Source organism: Procambarus clarkii, chromosome 82, assembly GCF_040958095.1.
Source record: "Procambarus clarkii isolate CNS0578487 chromosome 82, FALCON_Pclarkii_2.0, whole genome shotgun sequence".
Classification (NCBI taxonomy): domain Eukaryota; kingdom Metazoa; phylum Arthropoda; class Malacostraca; order Decapoda; family Cambaridae; genus Procambarus; species Procambarus clarkii.
Window position 1 is genome coordinate 2,833,575 of NC_091231.1, and position 17,005 is coordinate 2,850,579.

At 36.2% G+C, this 17,005-nt stretch overlaps 1 protein-coding gene across 1 annotated transcript; it reads right to left on the minus strand.

Annotated features, from left to right (window-relative positions):
• Window positions 1-1,364: 1,364 nt before the first annotated feature.
• On the minus strand, window positions 1,365-15,442 carry LOC123764272 (aldo-keto reductase family 1 member B1). Its single transcript, XM_045751836.2, has 9 exons — window positions 15,222-15,442; window positions 11,191-11,358; window positions 9,514-9,630; window positions 8,492-8,686; window positions 7,141-7,241; window positions 5,342-5,447; window positions 3,937-4,002; window positions 2,720-2,802; window positions 1,365-1,699 (listed from the first exon to the last, which is right to left on the minus strand). Exons 1-9 carry the CDS (start codon window positions 15,396-15,398, stop codon window positions 1,657-1,659), a joined length of 1,056 nt encoding a protein of 351 aa, XP_045607792.2. The 5' UTR covers window positions 15,399-15,442; the 3' UTR covers window positions 1,365-1,656.
• Between the last annotated feature and the right edge of the window lie 1,563 nt (window positions 15,443-17,005).

The window sequence follows — 17,005 nt, forward strand, 5'->3', positions numbered from 1 at the left end:
GGCTCGGGCACCAGGACATTAGGAGGTAATGTAGGCACGTAGTTAGGACAACGAGGGAATCACTGCTAGATTCCAGGAGGCGACGAAGTCGGAAACGCAAGCTGTAAGTCCTGTACTACGCAAAGTGCTTGAGTCAGCAGAGTATCAGAATGCAGTGAACGTGTAGATGAATCTGACGAAAGAGCAGCTTTCATGGGCGCCCCTGTAGAACAATGCAGTGCCCTGGCAGCGTACAGGTCTGTAAGTGCTTGCGTAACTGTTTGAAGAATCAGACTCCTGGTCGTCAGATTTCAGCCATTATTAATGTACTTTTCACTCCGACAACAGCATTTTCAAATCCTCATCACTAGCTACTTCCTCTCTAAATCCCCGGTTTGGCGCCTTCTTTTGATAATTACCTTACCTCCTCTCTAAATCCTGTACATGCCTATGTATTTTCATAACCACTGCAAGAGGCCCTAAAATAACTATGTTTCAAAATAACTGAATAAAAATTACTGCAATTAAAGTAATTCTATTACTCACAGTAAAGTGCTTCCTTGTTGTACTGTGACTCGTATGGGCCAAAAATAAATAAGACTCCTCACCCGTTTTACCTCCAACATTGATCAATGGTGTAAATTCCTTGAGGAATCTTTCAAGCCCATGATTCCATCTTTAGTTTTTTATTCAGACAATTATAGAAGTGTTCACAAGGCAAACGACTAACATTTAAGACGAGAGTTGCCAGGTAACCAACCAGGACAATTTGACATGAATAAAATTAGATATACATGTTGCTTATTCTATCATTCCCCCCCTCCCCTCAAGTAATGTCACATGAATGTACAAAGTGATGGAGAAAGTGGTCCATAATACATGGCTGGAATTGGAAGTTTCAGAATGATAAATATTTTATGGTGCGGTAACAGGTATATGAAAAAAAATATACACTAAAGAAACTTTCGGTATTGGAAAATAAAGTATGCAGTACAACCTGTTAAAAGTAACTAAAAAAACAGCACCAAGTCAGGAAGACTCTGTAGCACTGTCACAGGATATTTGAAATGCATTAAATATCACTGTGGATGCCAATAAGGAAAGGCTAGCAAAACCAATTTCAATGGTTCAAAGGCCTCAAAATAAATCTTAGCCTCCCCTCCAAGGAAAGAATCTTAGAAAAAATTTATAGTAATTAAATACTATTAGAGTAACAGCATTCCAGTCACTATCCATGTTAAATCTGCCATCCCTTTACATTATTATACATAGAGCGGAAAGAGGTATGATATTGCAAGAATTTATACGCACATTATACACTTAGCCTTCATCAAATACTGTAAATATGACTTGGATACATTTACTGGTAATAAAATGGAAAAAAATATAATAGTAACTTTATTTCCAATAAATTAGGTTGGTATTCCAAATAAGATTATCCATATTGAATATTTAAAAAAAAGGGGGCTTTGCCAAAATGTGTAACCTTTTACAAAAGCATTGTAATTTAGCACTGAAATTGACATATTTCAAGTAATGAACAAAGCTAATTTAGCACTGAAATTGACATATTTCAAGTAATGAACAAAGCAATCTTCTTTAGGACACTGTATCTAGTTTTACTCCAAATTATTTCCTTGAATACGGCTTGTCGATCCTGTGGCATCACCAACTGCTCTAGAACTCGGTGTTGAACGGCCAGTATTTGTGGGTCTTCACTCTAGGAAGAAGAATGTACATCAGCGCACATCTTGCTAAATCAACTCGAACATAGAAGGGCAAATCAAGGAAGAATCCCTAAATACATAATATTGCTAAAAGAATGATTATGGTCAATAAGTAAATTTAAAGACACTGGGGGTAGAGAACCAGGGCAGTGGACCAAGTCTGATGCAATTCTTGTGTTACTGCAGTTGGAGTCCGTAAAAATGTACAGACTCCAACTCTTAATCAATTTTAATTGAAATATGCAGTACTGTGTTAAAATCTCTTATTTCACATTACTAATCTGATTTACTTAATTTTTCAGGATGTATGCTAGTGATAGGTAGCACCCCATGAAAATATTCACAATGGCAAGTGTCAAAGTGTAAAAACATCGAACACTTTACAATAACATATTGTGCTAGTGTACTACTGTATCAACATAGGATATAATTGGAATACAGTTTGTTTTCTATATTGATATAAATTATATGTTCAGGAGTTAGTCAGAATTGAAGGTTTTATGTACAGTACTGACACTACACCCTTCAATAGACTAATCAAATTTGTTTAAATTTATCTTATATCCAACAATTTATCCCCCCCCCTGGTATATGTCATGTATACATAACGTATACGTATTAACGAGAAGGGATAGGAAGACATGACATAAGGCATAGAGGGCAAGGAGTGTTTTCCAGCCTGCTTGTTAAAATGCCACTGGTGGAAAATAAAATGAAAAAATTGAGAGAAGTGATTTAGCAATGGTTATTAAAGAGATTATCTAGGAGTCACTAAGCCAGGCCAAGGTAATTGGAAGTGCAAAAACAAATACAGAAAGAAGTGTAGGTAGGGCTGTTTTTACTGATGGTGGAATTGGGAGGCAAGATGAGATGGGTAAGATGGAGGAAATGTGGAGAGGAGTTTTTCCACCCCTCTCCCCCTCTCCAGACTTCACAATGGCCCATCCCCTAAGCCCTATTTTTCAAATTACCTCTTATGAGTAGAGCACAAAAAGAACATCGGAAACACTTACTGATTTAAGTGGAGAAAACGGCCATTGCAATCAAAGCTATCAAGAGTTTTCACGTCCTCCTCAGATAATTCGAAGTCAAACACCTGTACAGAGAGTAAGAAAGTCTTATTCCTTCCACAAATTTTTTATGGGTTACAGACCCATAAACCTAATTAAATCAACATACACCATGATATCTAAACCTACTGTACTTCACTAATTTGTAGTTCTGTATTTTTCACTATTACTGATGTTTGATAAAAACTTTTTGTAACTATTACACGTGAAATAAATAAAAATACCAGAGTGAGTTTGGTTGATCAAATAACAAGCAAAAAGAGTAAATTCCAATAGGAATACAGTATTACCGAGAAGTTTATACTCAAGAGGAACCTTAGGAACTTTCAAAGCTGTCAGGGCATTAAATTAAAATACAGTAGCTGTAAAACAACAGTTTGCAAACATTCACCAGTTTACATGCCTTGTGTAAACCTTTCACCAGTTTATGATATGCTCAAAGAATGATCAAACTTGCCTGTAATTATTAGTGAATTCCAAATGTTTATCATAAAACCGACACTATATGAATACAAATAAAAAAAATACTGTTTACCATTGTGTAACTTTGTAAATAAAACTGTAACAACATAAAGGAGGCCTGGTCGAGGACCGAGCCGCAGGGACGCTAAGCCCCGAAATCATCTCAAGATAATCATGTGCCATACATCCTTGAATATTTTAATACTAAATTTAGGCTACGTAAATTTTTATACCAATCATATTTGTTTGCCGAACATTACAAACTTTAGTGCTTGTAAATTGAAACAAAATAAGCTTTAAACCACATTTGTTCAAGTGTACTCTGAAACTTTCACTTCCACAGGATTCAATGGCAGCTTGTGGCAACACAGAATGGAGGGACTGTCTCACTATCGTACAGCATGAAACCTCCATTTTGTCTAATGAAAATTGTCAAAACTTCAATGTTATTTTCAATAAATTTATAAGACATTTTATGATAAGTTTGTTAGACGCTTCTTATTCTAGCATGAGGTTGATAGTCATACACCTGGCAGTGAATGTCTGGGAAAATGCAACTCTGAAGCTGGTACAGGCAAGCCACCACTGACAAGACTTGCCATTCAAAATGTGCTAAATATTTCCTAAAAATTAAATCTAATGCAACTAACCCACTATAAGAACACTGATGCACTTTATTTCTTAAAACCACAACATACCTGAATGTTAGACTCGATCCTAGATTTGGTGACAGACTTGGGAATGACAATGAGGTCTCGTTGTATCTGAAATTATGATACTGCATTCTAAAATTGTACTTGGATTGAAATACATGTAAAGGTAACTATTGTATCATGATATTTTGTTGAAAAGAAATGTAACCAATAGTAACTTGCCAAGATATTTATTGTAACTTGTTAAAACATCTAAACTTTAAATGCATAAGAAGCATCTAAAAAATAATAAATTTTAAGTGGAATATGTCCCATTCATTCATTCTGGTTCCCCCCCCTCCAATTCTCATTGGGTACAATGGGGCATCAGCCCAGAGAAACATGTAATTGCAATGTTGTATGCAACACTATACCCAAAAAAAAAAAAAATGCCTACCCCTCCAGTAATCATCCACAGCAGTACTCCACTGCTTTGCAAGTGTAAGTTTACAGAGCTCCTTATGAATTGTTACTACCTCTATATATTTTACAAGTTACCTTCCAGTTGTCTTTATCACACTCCCAGCTTTTTTTTATACCCTGCTTCCAAATATCCAACTTTTTCCCCTGCTTAAATTCACATTAAGCACACACTAATCAGTCTATCATTCATGTGTGTTCACCCTGTCCCAAACCCTATTGGTATACACTCAATCTTTAATTATAGCCTTCAGAGTGTAATGTGTCTACTCAGCTGAAATGTGAAGTACTCTGCTGTTGTGCACTCCTCACCAAGATATACTATAGTGAGCTGTTCAACTTGTGGAGAGCCCTCTGTTTAAGTTAGATGCAAAATTAGGAAGAGCATTAGATTTTGATGTTATTGAGAAAAAAATTCAAATTTTAATAACCATACTAAGTTACAGTCTGCATATTTTGTATCACACTTCAGCGTGTATTTTTTAGTGTTATGATAAAGAGTATTTATAAGCATTGAAGATTTCCACGAGTTATGATCCTTAAAAAGCTCTTTATTGCAGCTCACAATAGTATCAATGTTTATGCAAGTTCTTTGCTTTTGATGAATTTACACAGATTTCACATTCAAATGCCAAATTGGCCCAAGTGATTTATTAATATTAATTTATCAGGTAAATGTGCACTTCATCATTTTTGTTTTTATATAATTCTTTTAATTAAAATGTTAATTTGTATGCAGAGAGCAAGTCTTGACAATTTCTTTCCTTTCTTTTCATGTGTGGATTGGGATATTAAAACTTGTATGGTTATGGTTACACCCTCTCTCTGGTGGTTACTTGGGGTAGAGTAATTGCAAGACAACCTAAGCTCACTGTTTGGAATATTACCACAATATTAGTACAGCAATATCAAGGAGTTACATACAAATCACATGACGAACTGTTTCAGTGTCTCAGTACTTGCTGTAACACATTGCATCAATAAAACGTACCTGATAGCGAATGAGAATCTGAGCTGGTGACTTCTTGTATTTGTCAGCTATGGCCACAATCTTTGGATCTTCCATTATTAGAGGATCACCAGGTTTGGCCCATGGCCTGTAACAAAAGTTAATTATTTAAGAATGACTAATACTATCCAAAGTTAACTTTGATAAATAATCTAAACTAAAAGTATAATATATACTTCATACACAGACTGCCTGCTAAAACAACAACAAAGTCAGAGTGGTGGCAAGGTGAAAAAATAGAAATCTTTCGAGAAGCCATGACAAGTGAAGTCGAGAAAAATAGAAGAAACTCTAGTACAGTACTTTGCCTTGATAGAACTTTGGGAGTAATGAAGTTCAGTGCTTATACCTAATTTTTTTTTTATGATGAACTGCACAAACAAGCAAGTGTGACAACTTTTCAGAGATATCCAGACCTGCCATGATGGCATGCATACAGGCATTGTGCTTTTTTTGCGAGTGTGGTCTGATCTCTAGTCATTCAATATTCCACTGGCTTTTCTTTCAGTATATTGTTCTTTGGGAGTTTAAATCATGTGCTGCAAGAGTAGTAGGTAACATCAAAGCAAGAACAACTTCCTTACCATGGATAATAATGTTGGAGGAAAAAGCCTAGCAAGGGAGTAAGGCTGCGACACACCAAACTAGAAGCTCACAGATATAAATACAGGACACACATGAACTCTAGATCCACTGCCATGTTCCAAAGACAATTGAACATCTTCACCATTTCTGACATCATAGTGCTACAATTTTAAACAAGTACTTAACACCCTCAAAGTGCTTTTCAATATCAAGTTTATATTAGGGGGAAGGAGATCTCTCAATACCTGTACTTATAACCAAAGTATTAGCTAAATATCTCCAGTCAACCAAAATCTTAGGCCAAAATTTACCTGTTTATTTAACTCAAACCAATGGGACACTCAAACAGGAAACAAAACCCTACCTACAAAAGCAGCAATGATCAGTTGAGCCATAAACACAACACTCAGCCCTCGCTGCCAAGTGCATCTGGTCTAATTCTAAAATGCAGCTCTTTCAGTTGTCACCCTTGTATCAACTGAAAGTAACAACAACTTCCAAGCGTGTTATGGCCCTGTGATGTGCCATTGTGACATCCCCTCAACACTACCAGCTGTACAGTCATCAAGAGGAACAACTTTCACTCAAATTGCACATACCATAAAGGAGGACGAGTAATGCACTGGTACTAGTGCCGTTTCCTGACAAACAAGAGTAGTGATGGAAAAGAATCGACAAACATTGAAACCTTTTAAGAACAAAGATTGATTTAGGTGTCGAAAATATATCAATATTAATTGTCTCCCCTTCCCTATAAGAAAAATCTGAAAATTTGGTGTTAGGTTAATAGCCCAAAAAGGGACAAATTTGAGGGATTTCCAAATTTGGTCCGGTATGATGTAATGCAGAATTTTGGATTTGTATCTGAAAAATTATGTAAATGCATATACTAAAATATCTTCACATTTGACTTTTTTTTTTAGTTTTTTAACTTTCCAATTCATGTACAGTACTGGAAAGCATCCAATTTGCCTAGACCAAGAAGACTCTTACATACAATAGCAAAGCCAGTTTACCAAGTAGTCCCAAGGAATGTATTCCTTCGAAGAACCGAGTCTACTATATGTAAATTCATGATTTACTAGTAATTTTCTATTGTAAACTGTAATCACATCCAACATGACCAAGTCTTCTAAAGTAAACCCTTACAGTTTACCCTAAGGCACAACATAATTACATGTACTCTTTTTCCTTACCTGTCAGGAGATCCCAAGGGACTGTAAGCAGTGATTTGTATGTTTTTGGACTTGCAGTACTCTATTAACTTCTTCTGATTCAAGTATGGATGACACTCTACCTAAAATATGAACATACAATTAGAAAGCCATTTGAGATCAAGCCAATGACAAAAGTAGATTAATAAATTGTGATGAAAATTAAATCTAATTTTAATAGGCACATATTTTAATTGAGAAGTATAAGCAAGCTTCAGCATAAAGTGACAGTAGACCGAACATTAAGCACACTTCCTTGGAAAGATGAACCCGCAGCAAGATTCACATGAATAATTTACCCAAGTCTCATTGCATTATGTCTAGCTATGAGGACAAGTTGGGAGAACTCTGCCTCACAACCTCTTGTCCTCTTGAGAAGAGAATAAAAAAAAATGGGGGATACGATAACTACTGTACTGGTATTTACAAGATCTTGCAGAGAACTGATAAAGTGGATAAAGGAAGCCTATTTAAATTAAAGAGACGTAGGACAAGGGGACATTGGTGAACGCTGGACATGCAACAAGTCGAAAAGATGCAAGGAAGTTCTCGTTCCCTATACGGGTGGTAGGCAAATGGAATGAATTCAAGGTTGTCGAGGCAAATTACATCCACAACTGTAAGAGATTTGATAAAAATGCTAATGTTGAGAGGGGTAATTATCAACCCAAGTATAATCACAGCCAGGATGTGGGGTTTACGAGCTAGACCTCACTTCTCCCATAATCACCGATAGGTTAGCACGCCTTCTCATGTTGAATGGATGGTGGAAAAAATATAAAAATTCATAGAAATCATGTACGGCATAACCTTAAAAAAACAAGGAACCATCATTCAAACAGCTACATCAACCTACCAGTGCTGCACTTACATCAACATGGAAAAGGAGGGAAGGCTAGGTAAGCAATTTTGCAGCCAGACTATAATGTGGTGGCGTTGGAGGTCGATCGACTTCCAACACAACCACACAGCTGTACGACAGGCCTTAACCTGGAATGGGGCTCAAATGGAGCACCTAACACCCTCACCACTCGCACTTTCACAAACAGTGTCTTGAACAACCGAGTATTTTGCCTTGGATAGGAGCATTATGATGGTGTATTCCACTTTTGGAATAAACAAGTGCCCCACAACTCATAAGCACATCAGATTAGACATCCTCAGAAACCTGATGGCAGGTGGCAGTCTTGCCAAAAGAAGCACTAGAGTGGTACAGCTTAGAATAAGCATTTACAAAAATTTAAAGATATAAACTGGATTATCCATAAGAAACTTTACAATGATTAACCAATATAAAATGTAAACTTTAAAGTTTTAACATGAACGTTCATACCTGGTTGGTAACTGGAATAATCTTCCCTTCCTTAAGGACGCGCTCTATTTGATCTTTGTTGAAATTGGACACACCAATAGACTTAGTAAGGCCCAAGTCAACAGTCTTCTCCATTTCAAGCCAAGTTTCAACGTAATCAACATCACTGTAGAGTGTATTTCCACTCTCATCTGCTGGGAAATTTTCTCCTCCTTCCTGTAAAAACACATTTGTCTTAAAAGTGGACAAGAAAAATGATTAAAGCTATCTCGTCTAGAAACAGCTTCGTCATACTTTGAGTTCTACCGACACACGTGGTGTATACAATATAAGGCTTATACATAAACACTAAATCTACCTAAAGTTTTAGTAGACCTGCCTTACCTGGTTACTTACAGGCTTTATATTTTTTAATGTGCCTGGCAAGATCATTATAAACAGTTCCCTCTCAAACAGAGTCCAAGTTTCCCAATAGTTATACATTTACTATAATATTTAAACATTCCCACATCATTCTATAAACAAATGTTCAGTATTCTCCTGGTATTTTAAAGCATAATGAAAGCATGGTAATATTTAGAATCCTGCCTATTGCTTATATTTTACGAGAAAATCAAACTATGAAAAGTTATCTTATCTATCACTTTAAGATAGCTTTTGACCAATACTACACTGCCTTATAACCAGATACTAATACAGTGCTCCCATGCTATAAAATGATTAATACTCTGACACCAATGCTTAGCCTATCGTTAGAACTTAAGATACAATATTTTGCGATCAAGGCTTGTAAACAATGACACAGTAACAAGCAACTCAAATTATATACATACTGTCAATGATGTATGCATATTAAAAAATACTGAACTACTGGGGATTTATATTCCACATAACTGCAGAAAGTAATACACAAAAATGAAAATTAAAAAATATCAATACTGTAATTATATGTAAACATATTTTATCTGGTTCTTGGCTACTCTACATTGACCACAGGTAAATAAAATCTTTTCCATACATGGATAGGACTGTGCAGAACTCACCTTGTAACCCATAGGCCAGTGAATAAGGTACAAGTCCAAGTAATCAAGCCCCAAGTTGGTCAGTGACTGCTTCAAAGAAGGGATCACCAAGCTCTTGCTATGGAAGGTGTTCCACAGCTGCAAGGGGGAAACAACTTTTATTTACCAAATAATAAAATAGCCATGTAGGGTACAACCCGTTCAGTCAAAACCGCTTACAAGCGTAAATGTAACTAAAGGTCTCACGTCAAGTAATTATTAAAGTAAAGAATTATTAAAAGGTCTCTCAGATTACATACCAACTTATTTAAATATAGAAAAATATATATAAATATTATATCTAATAAAGAATTCAAGTTCTATACAGTAGGAGTCTCCAAACTTAAGAACCATACAAGGGTTACACTGGAGAGAGAGAGAGAAAAAAGTATATTTTGCCATTTTCTACACAAGTCCATAATCATAGAATTCCAAAATAAAATTATACTGCTATATAATAAAATTATATATATTATATAATTATATTATATATACAGTATAATCAAATTATTATTTCCTTACTGCTTGGCAAAATACAGATCTGGAAATACAGTACTGTACAATGAAAGGCAGCCAGACACAGACATTTTCAAGAAACAGAAGCTCATTTACTCTTGGCTGGCAACAGGAAATTTCAATCATAACCAACAAATCATGCACTTTTGCACAAGATTAATAGATATGATGGATCTGCTTTTTAATTTTCACAATATTGCCGAATTGAGGTTTCAAGCTGGAGGAGCGAATAATTACAATGACTTGAAATATATAATTAATTCAAATAATTATTTGAAGTTGCTGCAGGTCAGATACAATCTTATGGCAGGCCAGATGTGACCCACAGGCCATAGTTGGAAACCCCTTCTGTATTATATGCAGAATTTTCTAATATATGGCCATTTTGCTGCTCCCATTGCAAAAGCCTACATGATTCTTCCCGCAACTTTTCAACCTATCATAGTGCCAATGTTCTTTGCTTGTGGGTACTGTCATGAATAAAGGTAAAGAGGACTGGAAGACAAATGTGCCAAGCCACCAAATGTATTTGCTCACTATAATACTAAAAGAACAGATAACCTTCAAATGCCCCCTGGAAGCTAGAATTGTAAGTATTAAGACCAATTATCATACATGAAACTACTGTTACTAGATGAAAGTTATATTGACTCACCAGATGTTCCCACTATCCAACATGGTCGGGAACTTTGAAAACTTCATTTTTATTCCTAGTGTTCATTCATAATTTTGTTAGCTTTACAGTATCCGATTATGTTTTCTTTACAATGGGCTTCCCTGTAAACTGGTATCTTAGTTTAAGGGGCATACGAGTCTTTTAGCATTTGCTTTATGTAGGGTACAGTACCAGTCTTTTGCAACTTATTACTGAAGCCGTGTTTGAGGACTACCTTCTCCAGTACTGCATGATTAAGTAATTATCAAAAAGATGCCAAATGCTGCATGTTGAAGACCAACAACACACACATCTCTGAAGTCGTTTGGCATTGCCATCAACATGGTGTGGTTTCTCTATTTGCACCATTACCTTTGATGCACCATGCCTTTGCTGTCATTTCTTCATATCTACTGTAAAGACCTAAGGTACTCAACTTTTCCATGATTATGTTAAATATTGAAATAGAAAAAAAAAAAGTGTCTTACCTTACTTGTTATGAAGAGATCTTCACGTTTCACAACACCTTCCTCAATTTTGGCCTTAATAGCAGCACCAACTTCTGGCTCATTGCCATAAACAAGTGCACAGTCAATATGGCGATATCCACAGTCTATGGCATCCTTGACAGCTTGTGTTACCTCGCCTGGCTTTGACTGTACAAAACAATTAAAATAAAATTTGATTAAATTAAAAAATACTAAGAGACCATTGCAGATATCTATTCTGACCTTATCTGTTCAGACAGGCTGTTGCTGTACCAGTGACAGAACTATGGCATTCCTGGCAGATACCCTTTGTATAGACTGTAAGGGCTTTGTAATCATTTTCTAATGTACAATACTATAAACAAGGTTAAATGGTGAAGTATGATGCGAGATTAGCACTCCTAGTTTCCAATTACAGTAGCTACCTTAACAATTCATGATAGAGAGAATTGGCAGAATTATACTTTTTGTATCCAAGCCATTTTAGAGCACCAAACCAATAATAATTTATTTATTTATTTATTTATTTATTTATGCATATACAAGAATGTACATAAGGAATGTGAGGATACAAATATGGTAATTACAGTCTTGTAAAGCCACTAGCACGCGCAGCGTTTCGGGCAGGTCCTTAATCTAAGAAAATTTTAAGGAGGTAAATACTTGCAAAATTTATAGACAAAAAAATGATAACAGATTACATGAAATGAAAAAAAAAAGATGAGAGAAAATTGTAGGTACAGTATATTAAAGCACATAGGTAGCTATGATTGATTGCAATGACAGCTTGAATGGTAGTTGACAACAAATTGGTAGGCGTTATAATAATAATGTTAAAATTAATAGTGTTCTGTGTAGCAGTGAGACATATTAGAAAGACAAATTAGACTGCCTGAGGTGGCCTTGAATCAGTAACACATCTGGTGTCACTCGGTGAATAAAGAAAAATTAAAATTCACTACATGCACTGTAGTGCATGTAGTGAATTTTGCCACAGTGCAAGCCACAGATACAAGGTACTGTATCTACTTTGCGGTCGTCTAATTACCACAAGCTACCACAAGCTACACAAGCTTCACAAAGCTTCCTGGCAATATGTTAGTAATGAATAAATATGATATATTTACTCATTATAATGTTGGTGCTAAATGTACAACACGAAAAAACAATTTTAATCTGAAAAAGTATCTTTTTATAAAGAAATTAGACGAAAATAAAGAGCTGGTGACGTCAAATCAAGTCGACGATCCAAGCGTCGGTTAGGTTAAGTTAGGTCAGGTCAGGTCAGCCTAACCTAACATATCATATTTATTCATTACTAACGTATTGCCAGGAAGCTTTGTGTAGCTTGTGGTCGCTTGTGGTAATTAGACGGACCCTCTACTTTGGAATAAGGCCAACACAGTAACAAAAAACATTCCAGAAATGAAAGCTCTCATACCAGGAATGATTGAGGACTTCTCCCGAGTAAAAATAAATTGTTCCTTCTGTACAATTACTATCTGTTACTCGGTTGCAATTTTTTCTTAACCAATCATTTTGTCATTTTATTTATATTTCTCTACCTCAATTCATTATTGCTTTGTTCTCATTTAGTTTTAAGTCTTCAGTGTATTCCCACATTATAGCTAAAACGCTGTGTATTGGTGGCTTTAGATATCATGCTTGCCTTACCCACGAATCCTACAATCTTTGATGACCACCAACCCACACATCAGAATTTAGTTTAGTTCATTTATTATGCACCCTATACTCATTCTGTGGGTGGGAGTGGAAAGGGTTACAGAGGCACATAATGGGCTTAGGGACTGAACCCCAAAATTCATTTAGCTAAGCAAGTTAGTCTCAAGATGTTTACAAAATTCAATGCTATTGTCACAACAATGGGCTTGAGACAGACCAAAAGTACACTTTCTAAATAAGGTAACCGACATATGTGGAGAGCTAGTGTCACAATTGATAAGAAAATGAAGAAACGATGTTTTGGTCTGTCCTAGACCATTATCAAGTCAACTTTATAATGTTCCAGGCCAGACTGAAACGTACGTTCTTCTTTTTCTGGTGTGGGTTGGTCACATCTTCTGCCACGCTATTGTGACTTATCAACATACAACCTGCTTGAATCCTATGTACAGTACTTAGCCTAAATATTATTATTATTATTATTATTAGGCATGACATGGCTTATCTCAAGACTTAAATACTAAAACCAATTGGAGGATATAAATTTAGACCACTCTAGTTCAAAATTCATCTAGAATAAAAGCCTCAGAAATAATTTGGGGGAAGGGGAGGGGAACCACTGATAAAACCCCAAATTCCTGTTAGGGCCAATAAACAACAGATTTTGCACTATAAATTACAAAGAAACTAAGTTTTATGACTACCTGTATCAGGCAGCACCTCCCTGGACCTCTATACAGAAATTAAGTTTTTTTATTTAGTTAATTTATCTGATTTACCAGTTAATTTATGTTATTATGCATTGCATGTACATAATGCAAGTGGTTGTGCAATAGATTACACAGGCACATAATAAGTTCTGGAACTGAATTCTCAAATTCTTTTAGCTAAGCAAGTTACACCCATGAATTTTGTGTCAAAATTTCTTGAAATCTACCTGTAAATTTTTGTTGTCTATATTACTGTAATTAATCTACTTAAAAATTATCTGTACCTGTAAAGTAAAGCTGTAAAGTACCTGTAAACATTTTTTTGTCAATTTTACTTTTAAATTATCTAAAAAATTATGTTAGCTTAAGGACTTGCCCGAAATGGTATGCATGCTAGTGGCGTTACAAGAATGTAAATTAAACTTTATTTCTTTGTTCTCTGTTAACCCCCAATGTATCTTGTATATAAATAAATAAAAAATAAATGAATACATCAAAGCAATTAAAAGTTTAACTATTATCATAACCCCATAAGGGAGGGTTCAAAAAGGGTCAAAAGTTATGCACATCTGTCATCAATACTCTTTAAGGAAAACTACTTATTATACAGTATTCTATCCTAACCATAGCTATCCTATGGTAACATACCCTATCCTAACCATATCTAATCTTCAAAAAAGTTATAGATTTTGTGCGAGTTATGTCAATTTATCTCCAGGGACTACAGTAGTTTACATATTAGTGAACATTGGTATCATGTTTTATTTATTTATATATACACGAGTTTTTACATTCTCGTATAGCCACTAACATGCATAGCGTTTCAGGGAAAAAGTCCTTAATCGTAATTTCCCCTGGAATATAACCCACCAAATCGTTTAAGAATTAGGTATCCACGCCCAGTAAATCCTCCCCGGCCAGGATATGATCCCCAGGCCAAAGCGCTTGGGAAACACCAGACGAGTGTGTCGCCACTTCGCCACGGGGACTGCAATTAAATTCCCATAATCATCCTAATAGTGTTAAAATGGTTTCAGTATCAGATAATGGGTTCAAGTACTGTACTCCTGATTATACTGAACTACAAGCAATTAATATACAGTATGTGGAAAGCTAGTAACAATTGAAGTTTGGCACATCTCCCACAGGGCTGCTCCCATTATGTGGCCCGAAACTTTGCCCGAAACGCTATGCGTATTAGTGGCTTTAGGCATTGTATGTACTAGCTCTATCTATAAATCCAACATTATGTTTGTTACTCTTCATCTATTATGTACTTTTACCCGAATAAAAATTTGAATGTCTGAAAACGCGCAACACTCGCCCCAAGACGGGTCAGTATCCCAGACATGCCCACCACTCCTCCAGTCATACCCAGTCGTGTGCCCTCAAGGCCACACTAGACGTCTAGTCATGCCACTCTGTGCCACAGACATCACCTCAAACATGCAGCATCATGTAACACAATAATGGTAAACGGCATGACAACACAATTAAGCATATTGATCACAACGGCTTACACAGATGCATAAACTTACATCAGCTTAAGAAATGAGTTTATAACACCTCAAGACATGAGCGTTTATCAGAGCAAAAGTGAGTATAGAACACAAGTCTGAAAAGTGACACAAACTTTACCTTCCAAGTGCCAAGACCCAAGACGGGAATCTTCCTGCCGTCGGCGAGAGCCATTGACGGGACTTGAGGTGCCATGGTAGAGTGTGGCCAGACGTGTGGAAGGAAGGTGAGGAGATGCTTGGAGGAGACGAGCCAGGAGGACACCTTACCCAAGCTGACACCAGCGGCTGACAGCATCTTCTTGTTCCTCCTACAGCCACGTCGCCGCCCCCCTCCTCGGCTGCCGCTCCCAACCGCGCTACATATATTCCCAATTAACCCCTAAACCACTCCATATATCGCAATACATCCTCTCTCTATGGGTACTTATAATACGTATTTGTCTATGTATACCTTCTATACGATAGGGGTATTGCTTCTATGGGGTTTATTAGGGGTTATAGTAATAGGATAGTTGGCCACTGTCTCGTAACTATTTATAGCCTTATCAGCCACTTCTACCGGCTATTGTGGATTTGAAATGTAACAAAAATATAATTATCATCGTTACATTGTATTTGCTGAGTGATGTAATGCCAGCTGTCATTGTACATCATGACGACATAGTAATATACTGGTTTATAATATATAATAATAATAAATATATGATTTATATATATCCATATAAGAAGTACTATATCGACTGAAAGCAAATCTCAATACATAAACGAGGATACTGCCTTCAGATAAGTATTAGTAATTATGAACAGAACCCGACGTCAGGTTAGTGACACTTCACGCCGGGCCGCCGCTCCCCTTTACATTTATTTATTTATTTATTTATTTATTTATTTATTTATTTATTTATTTATTTATTTATTTATTTATTTATATACAAGAAGGTACATTGGGTTGATGAGAGTACAAAGATTTGACGTCGCAAGCCACAGTATATAATTCCCGTTGTCGGGGACAGGAAGCCTGGATTATAGACTTATCGAGGTTCCCCCAAAGTCAACTTTTCCCCAGGATGCAACCCACAACAGTTGCCTAACTCCCCGGTACCTATTTACTGCTAGATGAACAGAGGTATCAGGTGAAAGGAATTGTGCCCAACTGTTTTTGTCCTGTAATCAGGATTGACTCCGGGTATGGCTGTGAACCGAAGACGTGGAAGACCGCTACAGGAGGAAACAAAAAACAAACAAAAAAGAGGCCGGGTTCGAATCCCGGGCGGGACAGAAATGATTGGGCGCGTTTCCTAGCACCTTACGCACCTCGTCACAGATGGTCTCAAACTTGCTAGAGAAATAGCACTGCACGACAGATAGTACAGTAGTTAAAAATCTAATTTACTAATAGATCCATTCATTTATTCAGACAAGGAAGACCCAGTAACACAAAATAATTATTTCAGTTGTCTGAAATAATACAAACCCACGACAGTTGCCTAACTCCCAGGTACCTATTTATTTCTAAATGAATTTCCTTTTCGCCTCGGGCATCAGGAGAAATGAAATTATTTCTGCCCCACCTGAGGATTGAACTCAGGATCCCCGATAGTGAGTCGAGAGCGGAGACCACCAAGCACCGTCAAACAGAAACAAGAAAGCTATCTTTTGTCATAAACAATGTTAAATATATGCGTTTAACATTGAGAATAAATATTTCTACTAGATAGTGCAAAAGGGGATGTTACAATGATTAAAACATACAAAATTTCAAGTTTTATATGTGTGTATGTCACTTTGAATGTCATTAGTTGAAGTAATGACACACTTATATGCGGTGCTTACTATATTAACCTGCAATGTTAAATGGGATTCTTGTACTGTTATTTGTGTATTTGTACTCACTGAATTTGT